General features: G+C 42.8%; 1 protein-coding gene across 1 annotated transcript in view; it reads right to left on the reverse strand.

The window, feature by feature from the left end:
* AKAP6 (A-kinase anchoring protein 6) overlaps nt 1-24,445 on the reverse strand; it is a 214,324-nt gene that overhangs the window by 83,849 nt on the left and 106,030 nt on the right. Inside the window, exon 8 of the mRNA XM_035109758.2 lies at nt 8,299-8,447. Coding sequence (XP_034965649.2) covers nt 8,299-8,447 — 149 coding nt within the window. The remainder of the gene's footprint in view (nt 1-8,298; nt 8,448-24,445) is intronic.

Below are 24,445 nucleotides of genomic sequence, written 5' to 3' on the forward strand. Positions count from 1 at the left end.
ATTTCATAAAATGATCAAAGGTCTTTCAATTCCACAAATTTTGATCTTTCTTCACTTTGGTAAGTTGCCCTGTGCAAAAACTACGGTATATATAAGCTATGCTTATTACCTAAACATTCCTGCAACCAGCTGTTCTTCAAAAAATTGTTATGAAAGAGAGTTGCAAGAAATTAGTTAACTATTAGCCATGTGTGGTCTAAACTTCTAGCGATAAATGAAGGCAAAAGTGCAAGGTCATATGCATAAGCTGGGGACTTTGGACAAAAATTAAGAACTTGGGGGAAATGGCTGTTGGTCTTAAGGATGTATGCCCATTCACGGCCACTAGAGGCTTTGATTCAATTTGCAAAGGTAGTAGTTACTGTGCTTTTCCCATGATCCTCCTGTTGCCATCCTTTCCAGGGTGGCACCTAGATTTATGTCTGAACCTGGGCTTGTAGTTTGACTCACTCTAGACAAACTGCAAGCTGTAACCGTGTTTTGTTTGTGACTTAATGCTCATGGTTTGTCTGGTGAGACAAACCATGAACTCTAGTTCAGATGTAATGCTAAGCCCTGTGTAGAGCAGCAGCAGCAGCAAGACATAGGGAGGAGCATAGCACAATCTTCACTCTGGGAAACGGAAAACTTGCTCGCTTGCACTCAGCCATGGTTTGGTTTAGCGTTACCTGTTGTTAGCGGCCATCACAATCTCTGCCGGGTGGTGCATGAGGTTTCAAGGGGTCTTGACACTCAACTAGGGTCTGTGTTTCTTTGGGGTAAATGAGGTGTGGTGGAGTCTGCCTGCAGTGTCTTTGAAATATGACTTATTTAAACATATTTACATTGGAAGCTTTCAATGGAGAAAGATTTCACAGTATTCACACCTCAAGAGAAACCCGACCATCACACTGGTGCAGGACTGGACTCCAAGGAATCTTGCACATTATCTCTGTGCCTCTGTCCCAGCCTGGATGGTTATACCCCTGGGGCACTGGCTCCACCCTTGTCCTACCCAAGGTTCCTTGCCAGAAAAAAAATCCAAGCCTCATGTAAAACAACACTTTTTTCCCTGTGGGCACAGCCTGCCCCGTTTTTGTACATCATGGAAGCTGAAATCCTAAACCTTTCTCTTCCCATGGTAACCATGGGAACTCCTCCCTCGATCCACCAGAAAAAAAATGTCTTGGCCTGATGATGGTTTTCATTGATGGGTTAATGACTTGCTTCCAGAACCTTTTGCCATTCTTTCTGACCCCTATCCGGGTGAGGTCTTGGCCTGGAAAAGATGCTTAGCCTTCAATACTTCAAATATTATCTAAACTCTTCCACTTATTACTTTCTAACATTTACTAACTCTGCTACCTGTTATCTGTAAACTGAGCCTCTGTGAAAGAAAGGGCGGCTTATTAACAACAGACCAACTTTGGATCATAAGAAGGGAAACAGTGGCATAAAGGAGGCAATATTGCACAGGGAAGAAAAGAATAATACAAAGAGAGAAAAGGCAGCAATCAATTAAAAAAATGAGTAAAAGTGGGAAGGAAAACTAGAAGAAATAAAAGTGTTGGCATCAAGAAAACAGTGGTGGAAGAAAACATATTGAAAGAACATTTAAACAGAGAAATGACTGAAATTCCAGAACAATTTCTGTGAGCAAAAAGAAAGAAAGAAATATCTATATATATCTATAGTTGTGGGGTGGGGGAAGTAACAAAGTGAAAGACAGGAACATTTGTATAAAAGATATAAAGAAGTGGGCAGAGTATACAAGATTCATTTATTTAGATTTTTGTTCCAACTTTCCACAAAACAGCTCAAGGTATACAGAGTTCTGAAACAAGGTTTTTCACATAACAATACAAAAGAGAGAGAAAATGGCAGAAAGATGAGCTGGCCTGAGCAATATATATTTTCCTTATGGAAATACTGTATATGCTGCTACTACACAATGACCAGTGAATTGTACACCAGCTATGCCTGGGAAGAGTGGGGGGGGGGGGAAACACACCTCCAGAAAATGAAAAGGCAGCAGAAAGGCCAGCAGATAAGATTCAGGTATTCCAGGAAAAATCACCAGAACCCACCAATTACATCTCCACATGTCACATGGTTGCACTGTTGTCAATCTACATAAGCTGACCAGATACTATGTCTGTTACATCTACATGCCCCAAATGTGGAACCAACACAATTAGGTAGGAACAGTAGGTGGTGCCAATGGAACCCCTTGGTGCGCTCTGCTAAAACACCAGCACATGAGCTGACATGAATCCCACCATGGGTAAAGCTTTTCTGCTCCCACTTTTCCAATGGAAGAAAGATATGCAATCATGTAGTCGCCATGGGAATATCATGCTGTGCTATGTCAAAGTCCAAGCAGACGTTCTCAAACATGCAGCTCATTGGCCCAGCTGCTCCTGCAACTATGTATTATGGCTGTCCTGGTTGACTGCCAGTCCCATGTTGACACTTCCCCTTTGTTAATGGCTGTCCACCTCCTTTCCCTGGCTGGTTGCATTGCTCCTTTTCATGCTGACCCATCCTCCTTGGTGAATGTCTGCCCATGACTACCCAACAAGCAGGGCTTCCTGCACAGCCCCAGCATTCCCTTCCCTTAGCTTATGTGCAGGAGGGCTGTCTGGGGATGTGTTTCCCCATGCCACTTTGAGAGCTCCACTGAGTCAGAAGAGGTATCAGAAGAAGATTCCCAGGTACAGCCCCTAGTGGAACAGAAACAATCTATGTGGTGAATACAGGTGACTAGGGGTGGCAACAATTCACATTAGTGAGGATGTTGTGGAGGACAGAGGGGCAAAGAGCAGGTGTGGTGCCCTTTGTGGCTTCATCTCCCTGTTGGGAACACCCATCGCTGGTCTAGCATGGAGCTTCTCAGGCTGCCTGGTGTGAGTAGATGGACTTTTCTCAAATGGCTGCATGCAGGTCAGTTTTGTTGGATATGGGGTGGAGCTCCTCGTGGTCTGCACAGGAAAGAGTGGCCCTATTGACTGTTCCTGTTGGGCTGTGTAGAGAAAAAGGCAGTGGAAGAGATAACAAGCAAAAAACAATCATCAGCAGCTGGAAAACACAGATCCTGGAGACAGGTACACACAGGTGGCTGTAACAGAGCAAACAGTGAAGGTGGTGCCCCCACTCATACCTCAACCTTCCCTCCCATTGGTGGAAAGGGTTTGGAATAGAGCACCTGGCCTTGGCCAATCGAGAGCTCACCTGTATGCAGTGTTAGCCCTCTGTGGAAGGCACTGCTCCCTGCTATTGGACGGGAAGAGCACTAGGAGCAATATAGTTGAGGCAAGACCCAGTTTTCATTTATAGCAATCCAGGAGATACATGAGAGGCAATCACAGGCCAGTCATCCTTTGTAGCGCCCTTGTTCCTCTTCCCTTGTTTACCTGTTTGGGGGTGCTCCTGGTACCCCAGAGTGGGGCTTACCTGTAAGTGGGGCTGAGTGCCTCTCCTGGGCGCGGGGAACACTTTTTCTTTCTGTTGGTGGAGGGAATGGGAGTTCTATGAGACAAGAGTATTCATAAAGCAATAGGAAGAGATGTGAGAAAGTTACAACAAATTATTACAGCAAATGTTCCCCCTTCCCTTGCTCACCTGAGTGTGGTGCTCTGCCTTGCCCATCCAGTTGTTGGAGTGGAGTTTGCTGACAGGCGTTTGCATCTTGTCTAGAGGTGAGGTCCTGTTCTGGTTCTAGGCCAATAACATGACTGTTGTGTGCAAGTCCCTAGGGACGTTCTTGTCCAAAGTGCTCTTTCTTCACAGTTTCCCCTCACCAAAAGTTCCCCCTTGTGAGCAAAAAGTGTGAGTGACATGGGGTCAGGGAGATGTAACTCTATAACGCATGCTTTGTCATCTGGCCTGTAGTATCCCTATGTGAAGTTTATACCTGGTGGTGGTGTAATGCAACAGAGACCATATGCTCTGTCATGGTAATGTGTCTGGGGCGAGAAGCAGGGAGGCTATTTATAATCCCACCTCCCTCCACTGAAGTCAATCACTGGAGCTTGGGAATACCACCGAAAGCTGATATTCAACTAAGTTTTACTCAGAGTAGATTAAAATTAATGGCTCTTAGTAATGTTTACAAATTTCAGTGGGCCAACACACAGTAAATTGTAGCTGAATAGCATCCTAATTATTTTGGGTTATATAAAGTTCGATGTTTTCCATATGATTTGTTTTTGTGGTTTTTAATTGTTTTACTTACGTGCATTGTTTAGAGATATTTATTAATCAGGTTACTTAAAATTTAACCCCCCTGAAACCCCCACTTGTCTTTTTGTGGCCTCCTCATCCAAGTGGCACCCTGTACTTTCGCACACTAAATCCAGATACACTAAAGCACATGGTGTGCAGTTGTGTTGTTATTGTTTTAAAAAAGTGCCAATGTTTTATTGGGCACCATCTATCGTCATTTATTAGCACATATAATTTAATGTGTATATAATGCATGTGCTGTTGAGGGAAATGAGAGGCAGATGGTGCTCCTTAGCCTGGGAAGGTAGCCCATCTAGGAGAAGGGAAAATCTGATCTTAAACCTCTGCTGCCTTGCAGCCTTCGGGTGTAAACTCTGAGGAACAATCCATATTTGCTGCCATGTGGGGCACCTTGGGGAGAAGAAAAGGGTAAGAAGAAAACCCTACACAATTCTGGAGTGGAGTCCCTAAGTTGGGTGGTATCTTGCATGCCACTTTGCTGCAACTCCTGCAGCCAAGCTGGTGCCAAATGAATTCCTTTCCTTTCGACTACATCAGCTAGATGGAGGAGGTGAGGTTGTGTTGTCTGGGCAGCCCAAGACCTCCAAACACACAGTCCTGGGTTGCGCTCTGGAGAGGTCACGTTGGTGCTGCTAATGCAGGAAAAATAATGCTGGGTGCAACAGTTACGAGTTATAAGCTCAACCCGATTGGTGTAAGGTACAAGCATTACGGGTTGCCTTCATTGGTAGAAGAGGTCAGCATGTCTCACTGGTCAGCTACTGCCTGCCTCAAGCCAGGCAGCCCCAGGTCAATAAATTGCTGACCCACACACAGGTCAATGACTAATGGAACACAGCCATCATTAACAGTGAGAGGGAAACACTCAACATTGACACTGCTGCTCTGCAGGAGACCAAACTCACATCAAATGGCTGCCTCTGAGAGAAAAATTACTCCCTTTTCTGGCAAGGAGGGCATCCATGCCATAGGCTTCACAGTGAGGAACCCTGTAATGTGCTCTATGTGGAGCTACCTTTGAAGGTGACCCGGAAATTACAACTAATTCAGAATGCGGCAGCTAGACTGGTGACTGGGAGCGGCCATCGAGACCACATAACACCGGTCTTGAAAGACCTACATTGGCTCCCAGTGCATTTCTGAGCACAATTCAAAGTGTTGGTGCTGACCTTTAAAGCCCTAAATGGCCTCGGTCCAGTATACCTGAAGGAACGTCTCCACCCCCATCGTTCTGCCCGGACACTGAGGTCCAGCACCGAGGGCCTTCTGGCAGTTCCCTCATTGCGAGAAGCCAAGTTACAGGGAACCAGGCAGAGGACCTTCTCGGTAGTGGCGCCCGCCCTGTGGAACGCCCTCCCACCAGATGTCAAAAAGAAAAACAACTACCAGACTTTTAGAGGACATCTGAAGGCAGCCCTGTTTAGGGAAGCTTTTAATATTTAATAGATTATTTTAATATTCTGTTGGAAGCCACCCAGAGTGGCTGGGGAAACCCAGCCAGATGGGTGGGGTATAAATAAATTATTATTATTATTATTATTATTATTATTATTATTATTATTATTATTAATGTCTGCGATAAAACTGCTGACCAAGGGCTCAGAACACTTGTTTTCCTCTCGTCCGGTTAACATCTTGAGCGTCTGGGCTCCCACTATGTGCTCTGACGTACAGACCGAAGGCCAATTCTACAGGAACTAGGCACATTCTTCTCTATCAAGGCAAAACAGCTGATGTCCTGGAGGTATCCAAGGTCAGGCCACTGACACCAGCTGCACTTGATTCTCACCAGGCCCTGAACTGTATTCATCTCGCACGGAGGTACCACAGTGCCGACTGCAACACGGATCAGTCCCTGTTGACAAGCAAGATCCTTCTTCAGCGAAAGAGGTTCCATAGCACAAAGCAGGAAGTGTGGACACGAATCAACACTGCTAGAACAGCCAACTTTGTGAATGTTTCTCCAATTCCGACGAACAGGTACTACTGAACTGCCCAAGAGACAGCACTGAAGTAAGGTGGAACTGCATCAACGAGGCAACCTACAACACAGCGATGTCCTCCTTTGGCAAAAGAGAGCAGCAGGTCCCTGACTAGTTTGAGGCTGGCATTAGGGACACGGATCCTGTTATTGCTGCAAAGCACAAGGGCCTTGTGAACTACAAGTGTACACCTTTCAAGAGGATGCTTGCTGAACTGAGAAAGGCAAGGAGCAATGCCCAGAGGATTGCCAGATCCAGTGACAACGGGCTAAAGATGGACCAAACCATTCAACTCGCTGCTGACAATGGCAACTTTCACAAAATGTATGTAGGCATGAAGAAGGCCTTCAGGAAAACTGCACCACTGAAAACCTAATCTGGAGAGATTATCACAGACTGCAGCAAGCAGATTAAGCGAAGGGAAGAGCACTATCAAGAACTGTACTTGCGGGAAAACACGGTCGCCGACACTGCAGTTGACAGCATCCAGACTCTGCCTGTCTTGGAAAAGCTGGATGTTCCTCCCTCCCTTGACAAGCTGAAGAACACCTCGGTCATGTGGTAAAGCCCCAGGACAGGACAGAATCCCAACAGCACTGTTAAAAGCAAGCCTCAACTCCTCCCTCATGACACACCTCCACGGACTTCTCTCACAGTGTTGGGAAACAGGACACCTTCATTTGCACCAGCTGCAACAAAATAAATCTCTCCCATATTGGTCTCTACAGCCACAGCAGGCGCTGTAACTCCACAAGGATTTGACTTCACTCTCAAAGGAGCACTCTTCCATTGTCTCCCAAAACAGATAGATGCCAACAAAATATACTTAAAATGTGGAATAGCAGTCATTGCAGCAGTAGCAGTAGTCATTGTAGTACCGTGTTTCTCCAAAAATAAGACACCATCTTATATTTATTTTTCCTCAAAAAAACAAAACAAAAACCCACGGTGGCTTATTTTCAGGGGATGTCTTATTTTTTTATTAAGTATGGTACAGTTTAACCTACAAGGTTAAACTGCCTGTCACTATGGCTTATTTTCGGGGTATGGCTTATTTTTGGAGAAACACGGTAGTAGTAGCTGTATTTGGTTTTGAATGTGGAATTTGTATTGCATTTGTTATATTGATTCCTTTTTGTTTGGGATCTGTCAACCACTTAGAGATTCATGTTGGAATACGCAGTGGTAAAACAAACAAACAAACAAACAAACAAACAAACAAACAAACAACTGAACAGCCTCTGTCAGCTTTGAGTGTTAGCTGGCCTGACCTGCGAGTCCAAGGATTTAAAGAGAAAGAGGCAAGTGTGTGTGTCGGAAACTGAGGAAATGCAAATGCTCAAGTGAAGGCACACATTCACAGTTTCCGTTTTTGTTTTAAAATTATCTTGCTCCCTTGGGGCTGGGGGAATACTTTAAAAGGAAATGCACTTTCACATACTCTGGATGTTTGCTGAGTTATGTAGCAACCTGTTTTCTTTGTTTATTTCGGGATGGGCCCCTTTTGCTTCCAAAGTGAATGGCTCAAGTGCCCCACTCACTTCACAGTTGCAAGGAAATTAGGTTGCCGGTGAATTGCCTGGTGCTACAAAGCAACATGTCTGGATGTGGGTTTCTCAGGAGCATCAGATTGGCCACCGATAGAGGAAAAAGTTCTGGAGAAGACAGGCATTTTGTGCGATCCAGGAAAGCAATCCTTGTGGGTTTTTTTTAAAATGTCTTTGATAAAATGCTGTTAGAGAACCTTGGGGAATCCAAAGAAATAAAGAGCCAAGGCTGTATATGTATGTACCATACGCAGAAAGTCTGAGGATATTCTGTGGATTCTCCTTGAAATAATGAGCAGTTCTGGTTAGCCTGTCCATACAGTGATCAATTGATGTCGGGCAATGAGTCACAACACATTGATCTGTGTGTGTGTGTGTGTGTGTGTGTGTGTGTGTGTGTGTGTGTGTGTGTCTGGGAGAGAAAGAATCTTGGCTTAGCAGGAAAAATCCTCCTGAATAACATAGGAGCAAGGAAGAGAAGATAATCTTTTTAAAAAAGATAACAGATCACTGAGAATAAAACAACAAAAAGAATAGTTCCCTACCCATTACTTCCCACTGTGTGAACTTTTGACATATCCGCAAACTCTTCCTTTCGCTTGCTACTGCTGTTGTACTGCTCGCTGTACAGCTTTAAGGACATCTGTTCAACAGCATCTCTTTGTGCTTCCAGATAGCATAGCTGAACCTCAGCCTAGAAAAAGACAACAATAAGAAATAAAATCCTTTGTTTTAATTCACAAGGAATACATGTATAAAGTCGCTGCTTCGGGGCCCAAAGAGCACTCAATCCAAAGCTATAATGCATAGTGGTATTAAACATTATCCTAATATTGATTAGGTGGTTCTTTATACATTAAATTGGTGTAAAATTAAAAGGGCAATATCCTACAAAACACTCCTGTTCATCTGATGTGGTCTGTTTAGAATTATTATTATTATTATTATTATTATTATTATTATTATTATTATTATTAATTACCCACCCTTCACCCTAAAATCAGGTGTGGGTGTGTGGGTGTTTTACAACAATTTAAAATACAATATTGTTTATTTAAAAAACTACAAAAACCACAAATCACAATCATCATCAACACCATCAACATCATCAAAAGTTCATACAATTGCTTATATTATATTTTGATTTCCAATCTCCTTGCATTGTAAATCTTCAAGACTATTTTCTAAAAGAAGATTCTTGCAAACGAATAGCAATTGGCTTTGGCATAACCCCCACTACACCACAGTGGTGTTTTTTCTAGGAACGGTGATGCTATCAAGCAGCCATGGTACATGACGATGTCACAGTTCCTTAGAAGAAGGTGACTAATTTGAAAAAAAAAAGAAATGGTACCATAAAGAGTCATTGCTGCTCAAATGACACATACAAAAATAAATAGCTTTAAAAATAAAGAGTTAAAAAATAGTTAAAAACAAAAATTAAACACAACAATAACGCACCCTCCCGCAAACACATTTAAAAGGCTGTAGAACAGGCATGTCAAACTTGCGGCCCTCCAGATGTTTTGGACTACAATTCCCATCTTCCCCAACCACTGGTCCTGCTAGCTAGGGATCATGGGAGTTGTAGGCCAAAACATCTGGAGGGCCGCAAGTTTGACATGCCTGCTGTAGAATATTAATAAGCCTAAGGCCTGGTTGAGGAGGAACGTTTTTGCCTGGCACCGAAAGCTGTATATTGAAGAAAAGGCCCCCTCTGGACATCTCATGCACACAAAGAAGAGCCTCAGTGGATGATTGCAGAGTTCAGGTCGGTTTACCGTATATGGGGGGAGGTAGTCCTTGAGGTATTGCTATCCTGAGCCGTATCATCCAAATTTTAGTTATTTCTGGCTTACGGTTTACTCAGATTCCTTTGTCCCGAGCCAACATATTTTTGCACTGTGGGATTTCTGGCACACACTCAATATCACTTGTCCTCAAGTACTTCCCAATTTGGGTCAAAGGGAGGGCAGACTCTGAACTTGCAAAGGGGTGTATTCACTCTACTGAAGTGAATAAGGAGGATTCATGAAAAAGTTCTGTGTATTATCAGACAGCACATGAGGATCTGAACTGGGGGGCGCTGTCCTCTGTCCTCCTACAAAACCAGCTACATAGGCAAACACTTTCCCCTTCATCCATTGTTTACATATTCCTGATATTCCAAATGTACAAAGACACACATCAGGACTCAGCAAGGAGGCAGATTTACAGCAAGGGCTTGGCTTTGAATTGTCCTTCCCAATGACTTCTTGGAAATACATACTGTATTTGTAGAGATACAGCCAATGTTTATCTTCATTTCAAGGCAATGAAGGCAGTGTACATATAAATTTTGTTCTGCCCTGGAGAGCTGCCAGTCAGTGTAGACAATATTAAGTTATGCAGACTAATGCTCAGCCTGTGTTCCCAAGACTTACTTATTCACCTGTGGAATTCATGTTCTGTTTAGCACTTGTCTAATGCTTCATATGTCATTCTTTCTGCTCAAGTGTTTCTTTGACTAATGTTGTAAATAAAAACAAAGGCATAGCACTCTCACTGCACTGATCAAACCTTCCCAAAGATTACTCAGTCAGCAACCTGAACTTTAAGCAAGATGAAGTAGATTAGCACTGGTGTTTTCTTTTAGACTATTTCCTGGTCAAAAGAATGTGGAATAACATCTGGCTTCAGAACCTATTGAATAAAGTACTTTATCTATTCCAGCTGTGTTGATGAGTTGGATTCTTGAGCTCAGAGCACCAGGTGACATGGGGATGGATTTGGCCATTTGCCGTAATTGCCCCTGGATTGCTGGGAGGACTACAGAAGCGAAGTTGAGCTGAAGAGTACTTTGGGGCCAATATGGTATTGTTACAACACACTCCACTAAAATGCAAACACGCCAATTAAAATGACAGCAAGCTTCAACTCCCCCCCCCACTCTGTGTCCCTTTTCCCTTGTGTGTAGTGGGGTGGGTTTTTTTTTAAGAGTGTAAGCCTGTAGACAGGGACTGTCTTGTTTTAATTGATTGTATGTAAGCCTCTCTAGGAGCCTGAAGAGTGAGGTACAAATTCTACAAATAAATAAATAAAGGGATTCAGAGCTGTAGAACCAACTGAGAACCTAATGGGCTAGAAGGCAGACTGAGAAGGGGTCGTGACTATTCAAAAATGTCCAAAACTTTCCAAAAATGCAGGCAGCTATGTTGATCTATTGCCGCACAGGAACACAAACACACACACACCAAAGAAAAGCAGTACATAGCACAACAACAACCAATTTATTAGGATCAACTTTTCTATGTATAGTTTCCAGGGAGTAAGTTCCACTGAACTTAGTGATGCTTGCTTATGACTGCAGCATGTAAAACCCATTGAGCTTTAATCAAAGGTCTTCAGTCACCTGAAATGCAGTCTTTAGATTTTAATTATAAAATGCAAACAATTGTGCAAAGAAGTGTCTCCATTTAAACCGACAGTGTGAAGGAACGCCCCCCCCCCAAAGACTCAACCTCTACTTGATTGCTATTCTCATTCTCTGACTTTATCTATGCTAATCTGTCACAAGCAAACTTGAAAACATCATTAGCACCTGATTCACTTGCCATGGCATGGAAGGTCCCCCCCCCCCAGTTACCCTGATGCTCCGACAGGTGACCTCAATGTCCAGAAGTTGGGCTCCTTTGCATTCCCTGTCCACTTCACCACTGCCTACAAAGTAACAGTTTGTTACATGCAAAGCTTGTGGAACACAGGTCGAAGTTGCTGCAGTTTAGTGGTAGAGCACAAACCTTGTGTGCAAAAGGTCCCAGGTTCAATCCCTAGTACATCCAGGTAAATATGGAGAAGACTTCTACCTGTAGTGTAAACCCTAGAAAACAGCTGCTAGTCAGTGAAGGATACTGAGCTAGATGGATAAATGATCTGACTTGGTATCCCACTGTTTCTAAGGCCACAACTTATGCCATCAGCTGCAATGCACACAGGGAGTGCGGCCTTCTCTTCTATAATAAGGAAACGCCTGTGCACATAGGATTGGCAGCAATGCCCAAGGCTCCAATCCTAACTACAGTTGTTCAGAGATGGTAATATAAAGTGGAAGTAACGGCAGTTAGGAACGGGGCCCATACAGGTTAAAAGGCACCAGTCCTCACAGTTCCCTTTCAGTTTCTGATCCCAATTCAAAGTGCTGGTTTTCTTCTCTAAAGCTCTAAATGGTTTAGGATCCCTGTACCTAAAGGGACAGGACCCAGGTGGCGCTGTGGGTTAAACCACTGAGCCTAGGGCTTGCTGATCAGAAGGTCGGCGGTTCGAATCCCTGTGACGGGGTGAGCTCCTGTTGCTCGGTCCCAGCTCCTGCCAACCTAGCAGTTCGAAAGCACGTCAAAGTGCAAGTAGATAAATAGGAACCGCTACAGCGGGAAGGTAAACGGTGTTTCCGTGCGCTGCTCTGGTTTGCCAGAAGCGGCTTTGTCATGCTGGCCACATGACCTGGAAGCTATATGCCGGCTCCCTCGGCCAATAATGCGAGATGAGCGCGCAACCCCAGAGTCGGTCACAACTGGACCTAATGGTCAGGGGTCCCTTTACCTTACCTAAAGGGACACCTCCACCATATGAACCTTTCTGCACTCTTTGGTCTTCAGAGAGGTGGAGGAGCTGCTATGTGAACACAGGAAGAGCCAGAATCAGCCCACTGGATCTGCCCACAGCCCATCTAGTTCAGCATCCCATTCTCACAGTGCCCAACCACATGCCAGTGGGACACCTGCAAGCAGGATCTGAGCATAACAGCACTCTCACCTCCAGTGGTTTCCAGCAGCTAGTAGTCAGAGGCATTACTGCCTCCAACTGTGGAGGCAGAGCATAGCAACCAACAATCTTTTCCTCCATGGATTTTAATTATATGCCACATTTCTAGAGAAAGGGAAATCCACAGCTTTGGACTGTGTGCATGTCCTCCTTTCATCTAAGGTGTGACTGAGGGTCAGAGAGGACAGGTCCCTCTTGGCAGTCATGTTATGGAATATCTGTTTCTTCGAGACATTCTCCTAGCTACCTCCTGATATTCCTTCAGGCACCAATTGAAACCTGTATGTACATGTGTGTGGGCGCGCAGGTATGCTTTTCAATAATGTATCCAAAGTTTACATGTGTGGCTTTGATGGTTGCTGCCTGTTTTAAATCATTTGCTGCTGCTGTTGCTGCTGCTCACTACTCTTGTGTTTTGTCTTTTGTTCACTGCACTGGGGTTGCCTGCTTGTTTTTCAGCGGTTTAACTGATGTTGTTAGCCTGCCTTGTGGCCTCCACTGTGGAGCTGAAAAGTGGGGTAGAAATAAGCCAATTAAGTAATAAATAAATAAATAAATAAATTAAATAAATAGATGATGTGGGGAACTCGGAAGAAAGAGTGACTCCTGCTGTAGAAGTATGCTATAGAAATAATCAAACCAAATAATATGAGGGTTCCAACATACAGTGGAACCTCGGTTTATGAACACCTCGGTTTATGAATTTTCGGTTTACGAATGCTGCGGACCCATCTGGAACGGATTAATTCACTTTCCATTATTTTCAATGGGAAAGTTTGCTTCAGTTTATGAACAGACTTCCGGAACCAATTACACCCATGCTTCGGGTTAAGTACGCTTCAGGTTGAGTACTCCGCGGACCCGTCTGGAACGGATTAATCCACTTTCCATTACTTTCAATGGGAAAGTTTGCTTCAGTTTATGAACGCTTCAGTTTATGAACAGACCTCCGGAACCAATTGTGTTCATAAACCGAGGTACCACTGTACTTTTAATTTAGTGCAGCATCATTCATTGTCAAGGAATGATGTAACTAATTAAGGGGGTAAGACTACAGATAGATCATGTGTGCATATGAATACACACATGCACATTCCATGGCTGGAACAGACTCATGTCTACAGATTCCAGAAAACTCCATAAATGAGTACAAAGAAAGGAAAATCAGAAGCTCCCTTAGCGAGCCAGGTAATTTCTCATCTGTGGAATACAAATTAAATTTCTTTCTCAAAGAAGTGTCTCACAAATCACCGATGTTTATTGGTTTGATAGTTTTGGCTATCTGGCATCGTTCGCAACATACTTTGCGACTTCTGATTTATGCCTGTCAGAAAGCCAATTCACTGCATTTGTATTTTAGATATCGTCATTATTATTAACATGTTGTCAGTAGCTGAAAACTTTCCAAAATTAAGTATCTTCTGGAATAAAACTTTCTATTGCTGTTGTCAATATGCAGCTAGTAAATAGCTCTTGCATTCTACAAATGCATCTTCTTAGCTGCCGGAAGTGCCTCATCCTGAAACAGCTGGAGAGAGTAAGTCTGACACAGGGGACTGATGCTGCCATTTGCATCTGAGAAGACCTGACCAAGATAAATGTTGGAACAGCTACCTTCCATCTTCTCTGGGTCCATGTACATCACTATGCCCTCAGGGAAGGCAGAAGACAAAAAGCCTAAGTCAGGGAGTTCATGTCCTCAGCTCCTGAGAAAACAGTGTTTCTAAATTTTTGGTAACATTTCTTCTTTTGAGTATATTTTGTAAAATGCCTTGGGGATCTTGGCAACATGGTAGCATACGCTTGCAATCAATCAATCAATCAATCAATCAATCAATAGCTAGCTCCCATAGTATTATGTCCTGCATGAAGCTTGACTTCTTCTGGTTTGGATGATTGGCTTGTATTAAAATTTCAGCTTCACATCCCTCCTTCAGAATTTTCTAGTAATTAGACTTGGGCCATGCTTATATACAGCCCCAATATTCTGAATGATCTGAAAATATGCACATTTATGTCTCATATTTTTCTCATATTTAAGGTGTCTTGGACTGGGTGTTTGTGTGTATGTGTCTGAAATTTCATATCTGTGGTGTAGAACTACCTTCTATACATTTTAATCCCCGTTCTCTTTTCAAGGTACACACAGTATGTCTCCCCTTTTAGCTTTCCTCCTAATCTCTACATCTCTCTCTCACTCTAGAAGTGAGGCCTGGAAAATCCAATCAGAAATTGGCTAGCTTTATTTGGTATGAGGTGTAGCTCCCAAACCTTCATCAAGGAAAATTCACCTCAACCAATCAATCTTTCTAAGTTCACAGAAAGCAGGCTAACACAGTAGTAGTCTAGACCCAGGTGGCCTCAAAGGCAGACTTCACGTGTTTCCAGGCCTCAGTGTGAAAGAATACATCATGTCTTAGAATTTTCCATTCTGCTACAGACCCACTGGCTGGTTGCTTCTGGCCCCAGTTCAAAGTCCTGATGCTGACTTTGAAAAATTGGAATACTCTAAAGCCTGCATGCCTTTGGGCAGCTTTCCCTAACCTGATGCCCTCTGATGCTTTGGGCTGCCATCATGCCTGACCATTGGTAATGCTACCTGGGGCTGATGGGAACTGTAGTCCAAAACATCCAGGTTGGAGAAGGCTGCCTTAGGGGGGTCCATCCTCCCACATTTCCTATTCCCTTCCATTTATGATGATGTTCTGCTTTGTATTTATCAAATGTTAGACTGTAAGGGAGTATGGCCAGGCTTTCTAAGTGACTTCCTTTGCAGATTCACCTGACCTTCACATTGAGCGTTTTTGGACTGCCAGGTGAAGTCCTGGCATTTCCAAAGGCTTTGTTTGCTTACTAACTTGCAGCCAGCTGATCGCGGCTATTCTAACTTGCAGATTTTTATGTTGTTGCTCTGTCTGTGTTTTATTGATTGTTTTAACGATGATTGAAGTTTTATTGATGCTCCTTCAGGAATTACAGGCAAAGTGTGGTTTTGGGTGACATCCAAGGGTTCCTGTCTACCAGCAGAATGGACTTCTGCTCATGCTGTGGGAATTGTTTTTCCTCTTGTTCCCCCATCCAGCCCTCATCAGGAGGGCTGAGGGACCCTCAAAACCAAAGGGGATTCGGGGGAAGGTACAATGTGTACAGAAGTCAGTTCACATGACATTGAATGTAGCCCATTGTTTGTTCACTGCACCACATGCTATTTCCCCCAAAAAATTTAAGAATTCAGCCTATAGGTGCTGAAACAAAACAAAAAAACACCTTTAAGATATTGAAGGGAGGGAGAAGATACCTACACTCACCAGAATTCCAGATATTTTCATAATACCTAAATTTGAATGCAGCATATCATTCTCTATATTTATTATATGGGAGCTCTTAACCTGATTTTTCTTTTTTGCATCCGAGGACTGTCCAAGCATACTTGCTTTGATACACTTTTGTGGCTTGTTATTTTCCAGCTTCCCCTATAGATGCCAAATCTTTATTTCACTCACCTCTATGAGCTCCACTGAAAGTACACAACTGCCCTTAAGAAAAATGTCCCATTTTTATCATTTTACAGTATGTTTCCCCCCCTTTCTCTCTCTCCATCAGCTATTTTTAAATGTAACTCTTGTGTTCAACTACTGCAAACATTTTCAGCATGCACAAATCCAGGAAGATATGAGCTTCAAACAGATATTTCTGATTTCTATATGCAGTCATCTATCACAGAGCGGCTGTACATAAGACTTCCCTCACCCCCTCCAACAGTTCATGTTCTACTGATATTGCAATTCCAGAGAGGCTTTGAAAACCTCAAGTAGGTATTGATTGGTTTAAATTTCAAAATAAAAATAAATCCTATATTCTTCAGAGACCACTGTAAGATTCAAAAAGTCAAGAACATTTGCGCTGCCAAAAAAAGATGTGAGTAAATCTACTGAAGATTATTTTCATTATTATTATTTTTTTTAAAAGAGCAAAGATGTTTTAGATCACTCATCAGTCCTATGTATTGGTTGGTTAATAAAAATATTTAGGCAATCAGCATAGTAACAAATGAAATTGTTTGCTCGATGTTGTTCTTTGATAGAGAGAAACATGAAGACTGGATTTTGAGGAGAGCAGCCCATAAGGAGGGAGCCACCGCAGAAAAGGCCGCCTTCTGAACTTCTCACAAAGGAGGCACGCAAAGAAGGGCCTCAGATGATGATTGCAGGGTCTGGGTCAGTCCATATGGGGAGATGCAGTCCTTGAGGTATTGTGATCAAGCTATTTAAGGCTTTATAGGTTAAAACCAGCACTTTGAACTGAGTCCAGAAACTCATTGCAGCCAGTGCATTTGGGTCAGGGTTGGTGTTATATGCTCAAACCGTCTTGCCCTGGTGAGCAACCTGGACACTGAATTCTGCACCAGCTGAAGTTTCTGAACTGCCTCCAAAGGCAGCCCTATATATACGTAACATACCGAAGTGGTAGAACCTAGAGCAGGCATGTCCAACTCCCAAGAGACTGTGATTTACTCCCATTATATATATTTAAAAAAACTGGCAGTGATCTGCCCATTGGATTGACCAAAGTTGTTGAGCTTTTTGGGGGGAGCCTGACCTAGAGGTTACCAGAGCATAGACTGCAGAAGTTAGGCTATCCCTGTCCAGATAGGGATACCAGCTGAAGCTGATGGAAGGTACTCTGCACTACTGAAAATTCCGGGATCAGCAGCGGCACGGCACCGGAAGTCGCTTCTACGCAGGCCTGGCTTTAGGTGTAGTCCTGGTGGCGGGGGGCCGGCAGGGGGGCGCTGCGCGACGAAGCCGCACGGAAGCCATGCTGCGCGCTGCAAGGGCGGGGGCGCCGGAGCGATCTCCACACCTCAGCGCCAGGGCGCCTGACCTGCTTGAGATGGCCCTGCTTCTACGCATGTCCGGACATGTCTGGAGATGCATAGAAGCGACTTCCGGTGCCGCTCTGCCCGATTTCCAGTGCCCAGACATGAGCAGAGCGGCACCCGAAATCGGTTCTGTGCACGTCCAGACATGTGCAGAAGGCGCCTCCCTGGCAGGTAGGAAATCGGGGGATTTACGGGATTTTTTTCTATTCGGGATAACAGCGGGAAACGGATTAAAATCCAGGGGTTTCCCGCAAAAAACGGGAGGCTTGGCAGCTATGCTGAGGCCACCTGAGCCTCAGGTGACAGTATTCACTTCCTGAAGCATTGATCAGAAATAGATGTGGGGAAAACTCACAGCACACCTTCAGATGAGCTACAAGAAGTGCTGCCTGTCAGTAGGCTAGTGACTTGTCCAATCAAGGGGCAGCATTTTTTTTTGCAACACCCAAAGGAAACTCCCACAGGGAGTGGGTGCTCAGGTTTCCCCCACAGTGGGAACTTGTGGTGTCCTGCATACTGTTGGCTGTTACCACTCCCACCCATGTCAGGTGGGGGCAAAGCTTTTTGTAACATCCAGCCCCATTTTAGAAAACATAACTTTCTATACATAAACTATTTGTATTGTTGAGAGGTCAGCATCCCTGCTGCTGCTGAATTCCTGGCAATTTGCATACCATTAAAGCATTAGCCATAATGTTTGGAAAATTTAATTTTAAAGCTGTGCTGTTAAAAGATGTTTGCTGAATTGTAAGCATCTATGACAGCTGGGAAATTTGTTAACACTCTGATAGTTACACTATTTGTGCCTTAGTCTGGAAGGCAGTAAACAAAATCCCTTTTCACTTTACAACAATGAAGGAGATTTTAATGCAAGAGGAGGTGTTTAAAGACAACAACAATTTTTATCACAGCAATGCAGTGAAGGCAGCATGTCTTTTTATTTTCAATATTTCCCATCCATTAAGTTATCACTTTTATGCATTTATTTGCTTATTTTTGGCTCGGGGGTGCAGTTTCTGTGTGTTAATACATGGAAGAAGGGAAGCAAACAATTCTGATATAATTCAAAAAACCATTTTCCTTATTGAATTGTTTTTCTTACTCTTCCTCGACCTATCATGTGTGAGTCTAGGTCACCACTGTGTTATTCCCCTTCTACAATATCTCATCACTTCAGTATATAGTCATGTACAAAACGAGGAATCAAGAATGAAAGGCGTATAATGAGAAGAAATAGAAGCGTGCTTCTCTTATCTGTCCAGATTACTGCCTGCCTGTGTCAACGATAAGATTCATAATGGTGGAAATGGCTCAGGGTGCTTCCAGACTGTAGGATTCACACACCAACAAATCCAGGTGTGAAATTAAAGGTGACCTGAAGCAAACCTGCTCCCCACCCCACAAAAAATGGACTTCTTGTGATGAGCAAAGTGAGAGGGAAATGCACTGGAAAGTGTGGGATAACACTTTCTTAATGCAATGTTGTGTAACTTCCCAGCGATGACAACAGAAAGAATGCTGAATAAACAGCCAGCTTCATCTAACCTCCACGCAAACATTGTGGAAACAAATCATGATGAATGCTCAGTAAACATGTCTGGAAGCAACAGTCCATATACTACTGTATCAGTATTACTGAGAAACTGTAGCACTATTGGGGCATTTTACTCACAGTTAAGGACAACATAGGGACGTGGGTGGCGCTGTGGTCTAAACCACTGAGCCTCTTGGGCTTGCCGATCAGAAAGTCGGCGGTTCGAATCCCCGCGACGGGGGGAGCTCCCGTTGCTTGGTCCCAGCTCTTGCCAACCTAGCAGTTCAAAAGCACGCAAAAAATAAAAGCACGCAAAAAATAAAATTGCAAGTAGATAAATAGGTACTGCTCCAGCGGGAAGGTAAACAGCGTTTCTGTGTGCTGCTCTGGTTTTGCCAGAAGCGGCTCACTCATGCTGGCCACATGACCCAGAAAAACAGTCTGCAGACAAACGCCGGCTCCCTCAGCCTGTAAAGCAAGATGAGCACCACAACCCCAGAGTCGTTTGCGACTAGACTTAACAGTCAGGGGTCCTTTACCTTTTTTTTTTTTTTAAGGACAACATGGGAATGGGAAATGGAGTAACCCCTCTCTCTGGCATTGACATCTAGCCATACAATGCAAACGCCTGAATGGAGAGAGGGAGACTTCAAGTGTATAGACTTCCGCACAATCTGGGATCCAACGAAGCCTGTCCAAGAGAAGGCTCCCTTCAGAGATCTTCACTGGTTATTGGGACAACAGGGTTGTACTTGGTAAAGACCTGCTTTCATGTTCTCTTAAATAATGACTCGAAAGCCCGAAGGCAGCTTCTGTCAAACAGCCACCCCCTGGCTAATGGAGGAACGGAAGGAACAAGGTAGGAACAACAAGAATCACTTTACATATGAATAACAACAATTTAGTTATCAAAACAGTAGCGAACAAGCATGACTTTATACAGTTCTTTTCAAAAAATTTAGCCTCCTACGGTCCTAATAGTCTTTTTCCTGTGGTTCAGGAAAGCACAGAAACACTCTGCCCAGCGCCTGTATCCTTATTTCAAAGAGAATCATTCAAACCGACATCTACCCTGTCAAGAATCTTGACTTTGAGCTGCTAATGCAGAATAAAAATCAATATATATTTTGATCATTTGATGAATATTTACTTCTTTCTTTAGCGCCCAGGGATTTCAAAATGAAAACTGCTGAATCAAGTCATTTTATTTTTTCTGTGTTTGTGCCAACACCAATTTACTACCCTCCAGAAAGTTCCTGAACAAGACATCCCAAGTGGCGTACTTGTTGGTTTTTCCTGTCAGTCATAACAGGGTGCCAGCAGGGAGCCATAATCATTTCCCTTTCATACTGTTAGTGCTCCAGAAAGCAGTAGCTTGATTTACTTCCCTAGAAAAAGTAAAGTTGTCTTATTTAGATGTACTGTAGAATGCTAGAGTACGTATTCCTTTCAGGGTGTGCCTGAACTGATTCTCTCCATTAAAAGTTAAATGCTTGGGTATATATATATATAGAGAGAGAGAGAGAGAGAGAGAGAGACAATTTATAGTTGCGTTTCAACTTAAAGAATTCCCGGGAACACTAAGAAAACAAAAAGCTTTGAAAAGGCATTTTCTTCATGGATTTTTCTGAAAAATGACAGTCAAATTCTAGCCGACTGCTATAATAAGCCCTTAGACTTCGTAACATTACTGAGTATGAAATTGCATGCTGCTCCAAGAAAGCCTGGCACTTAAGATGCAACTGTGAGTTTTATAAGAAATTTATGCTTATTTTTAATATAATGGATTTTTTTAATAAAAAAATGCACATCTAAAGTCTACCAAGATCCGGTGTTTCCACTGGGATCATTTTTTTAACCAACCCCCCCCCCCATTTGAAATAGAACTAGATTGCTTTAACAAGAACTGTAAATGCAAGCAATTTTGGTCTTGCAAAATAATTTTATACTGACTCAGTAGAAGGGCTTTAAATCAAACAGCATTTTTGTTGGTACCTTCTTATAAATTAAATAAAAGTGGCAGTAGATGACTTACAGAAGGCTGATGTGTGCTAGTACAGTTATGAGATATTATGCAAACATATGTTTTAAATAAAATAAAATATTTAGATTGCTGAATACAAAGGCAATTATGGAATGTCTTTGTTAAATTACATTTTTTCATCCCCCACCCCCTTTCTCTGTCTTTTGGGAGGGGGAAGGGGGACCTGGAGATGGGGAGGGGGATTGTCCTGGAAACAGAACCAACAGGAAATGATGCTATATCTAAAACAGCTGGAGACTGTAGCTAATATAAATTTACTTGAAAATAAAAATGCTTTATGCCTCTAGAGACAGGCTGTAACATGCAGTAAAATAAAAGATGAGAATATAAACTTATTGTTAAATCCTTACTTTATGTCTGCATATTGTTCTAAGATGGTATTCACCACCAGAAAAAGAGTCTAGGGCTGGTTTTAAAACACACACACAAACATGAACACACCAATTAAAATACATGTAAGGAATCTGAGTGAATAAGTCCTTTGCTAACAATAAAAAAAATTCTGACAATTTTTACCTCCCTTCATATAGGCCAGTCACTTTAGTCTAGCAGTGATGGTTATGTGATCACACTTTTATTGCATTATTCTAGATAGTCCAAATCTAATGAAAACCTTTTATTGCTTCACTTTAAGTGAATTTTGACCCACACTTTCCCACTTTTCCTAAGAGGTAAAGACAAGTAAAAAGGACTCTTTCTTTTTTAAAAAAACACACCCAATAACTAAGAATCCAAATATTTATTTTTTCTTGTGCCTAATTATGTATCTTTCATTTTTTTAATTCAGATTCATATTTCCTTATCTCAAAGCTGCTAATGGAGATTCCCTAATTATTGTTATTTAGTATCACAAAATCATTAATTCTTCAAGAAATCTGCAGCCGCCACTCCTCATCGTCCCCTTAGCCCAGTCCCTATGCCTGCCAAACTCTCTTCTTTTACCTTTCTTCCTCCTCTGTTGCTAATCTCCCCAGCCTTCCTTTCTTCCTGACATTTACTTTCTCCTACGGATGGAGCTGAAATTCAATTATATTAGCATTTAAAACTGAATTTATCAAATTTGCACTTTCCAAAATGACATGTGAATCAAAATAAAGCCATCCTTTGAAATTTGCTCTTATTCTATTTTGCAATGCAGTTATCCAACAAATGTTTACAAAATGCATATGTTGGGTGAAACTGTGCATAAAAATGAAGATATTAGTGAAAACAACATTCAAAAATGCATTGCATATGGGGAAATTGTTTGCAAAAATGTGTATATTAGTAAAAAGTGCATATAAAATGTGTTTATAAGGAGTAATTTGCACTAAAATGCTAATGCTCAGCTACTCTGAACACATGATGTCATGCCCCTCATGTGTCATGAAGACTAAGATAAAGTGTACATCCATGTCTTATGACAAATATGAGGGAACAGTTGATAACAGAGTCCTGTACAGTGGTACCTCTGGTTGTGAATGGAATCCATTCCGGAGGTCCAGCAGGATGGATCCCAAGGTTTTTGCAACCTGAGGATCACTTTTAAACACATGTGCACAGTGGTAGACCGCTTCTGCGCATGCGCATGCAGCGAAACACTTCCGGGTTTGCCGCTTTCGCAACCTGAAGTTTACATTACCCGAGGGTAATGTAACCCAAGGTACTACTGTATTGTTGAAGCAGCATTGTTTGATCAATGGTGTCTCCATTTTTTTTTTTTACACATCACATGTGAAGGTAGGCGAAAAAACGTCAGTGTACTAGAAGCAGCAAAGTTCACCAGTGTCAAAGCAATGATTCTTCAACATCAACTTCGTTGGTCATGTGGTTCAGATGCCTGATTATAGTCTTCCAAAGCAACTACTCTATTCCCAACTTAAGAATGGAAAGTGAAATACTGGTGGACAACAAAAGAGGTTAAAAATGCTCTCAAGGCTAATCTTTAAAATTGTAGTATAAGCACGGATAACTGGGAAACACTGGCCTGCGAGCGCTCCAACTGGAGAACAGCCTGTACCAAAGGTGTCATGGACTTGAAGAAGCACAAACTCAGGGCAAAAGGGAGAAATGAGATAAGAGGAAGGCACGTCTGGCAAACCCTCACCGTGATAAACTCCTGCCAGAAACATATGTCCCCACTGTGGAAGGACGTATGGATCCAGAATTGGCCTCCACAGTCACTTACGGACTCACTGCTAAGACCATGTTTATGGAAGACAATCTTACTTGGCTACGAGTGATCGTCAAAGAAAAAGACTTCCTTATCTAAAACAAATGGGGCAACCCATGAGTAAAAGTCTGTGAACACATAAGAGCACACATAGAACTCTCTGAATTATGATCATCTGCTATTTGCTTTGCTAATCAGTACAGCTCCGTTACTGCTTTATAAAAATGTTGATTATAATTGATATTTATGGTTGTCTCTCCCGCATACGACAATCACAGTACATCTTCTATCCAGTGAATAATATTTCACTCTCTGCACCCCATAGTTTACAGGACTCTCTCTAGGCCACATCTCTCTACTCGACTCCATTATACGCCGCTCTCCGTTGGCTCTAACACAGACCTGAACTCCTTTGGTCAGTTCTGCCTGTCTTTTGCTCTCTGTACCTAGTAGCATTCTCCATTCATTGTGTTTCATCACAGGCCTCAGGACCCCATCTCTTTGTCAAGGCTGCTGGGATCTGTAGCTCTGTAAGAGGGAAGCTGCAGTTTTGAACGTGGTTTAGATGTCTGGTGTGACTCTCCCCCCCCTCTACCCACCCACCCCCAAAAAGCTCACCTCTTTTTTCTTTCTACAAAGTCCACCCTCCCTCTGTTTCAGTGTTCCCCACCTAATCTCTGCAGTTCTTTGTGTGGGGTAGCAATAGCACAGCTTTTATTTTCTGAGCAATTTGCACATCGAGGCAGTCTCAGATGCAGGTGGTGTAGTGTGGCAACACCAGTGGCAACGTCGACACATGCCCCTGAATCCAGGGAGAAGAGGGGTACTTCTTCTTTCCTTACCACCCACATTGGTGGGTCTCATCTGTTCCCGCAAAGAGATGGAAAAAAGGGCTGCAAATGGTAGGTGTCTAAAATCTTCCCAGGTGACCACGAATAGTCAGAGAGAGGCAGCTGCAATCAGCCCATGGGTCTTAAGTTCTGTCCCGCTCTAGAATGTAATTGTACGCTTGGCTTTGCTAAAAGGAAAACTGGCACATGGAGCCCTGTCAAAGATCAAGCTTTTTGAATTGATAAATGACTTTGCACCCCAATCCTATATACTTTTATGTGAAAGTAAGGTCCATTGATTTTATTCTTCCCCATTAAATCTCTCACATTGCTATATATGCAGTAGAGCTCTCATCACCATCAACGCCAATGAAATATTTAACACCCCTCTTGAAACAGCCATTGAGATGGCAACGGACCTAGATTATATTCACATGCCAGTATTATGGC

The sequence above is a fragment of the Zootoca vivipara genome, chromosome 1 (assembly GCF_963506605.1).
Source record: "Zootoca vivipara chromosome 1, rZooViv1.1, whole genome shotgun sequence".
Classification (NCBI taxonomy): Eukaryota; Metazoa; Chordata; class Lepidosauria; order Squamata; family Lacertidae; genus Zootoca; species Zootoca vivipara.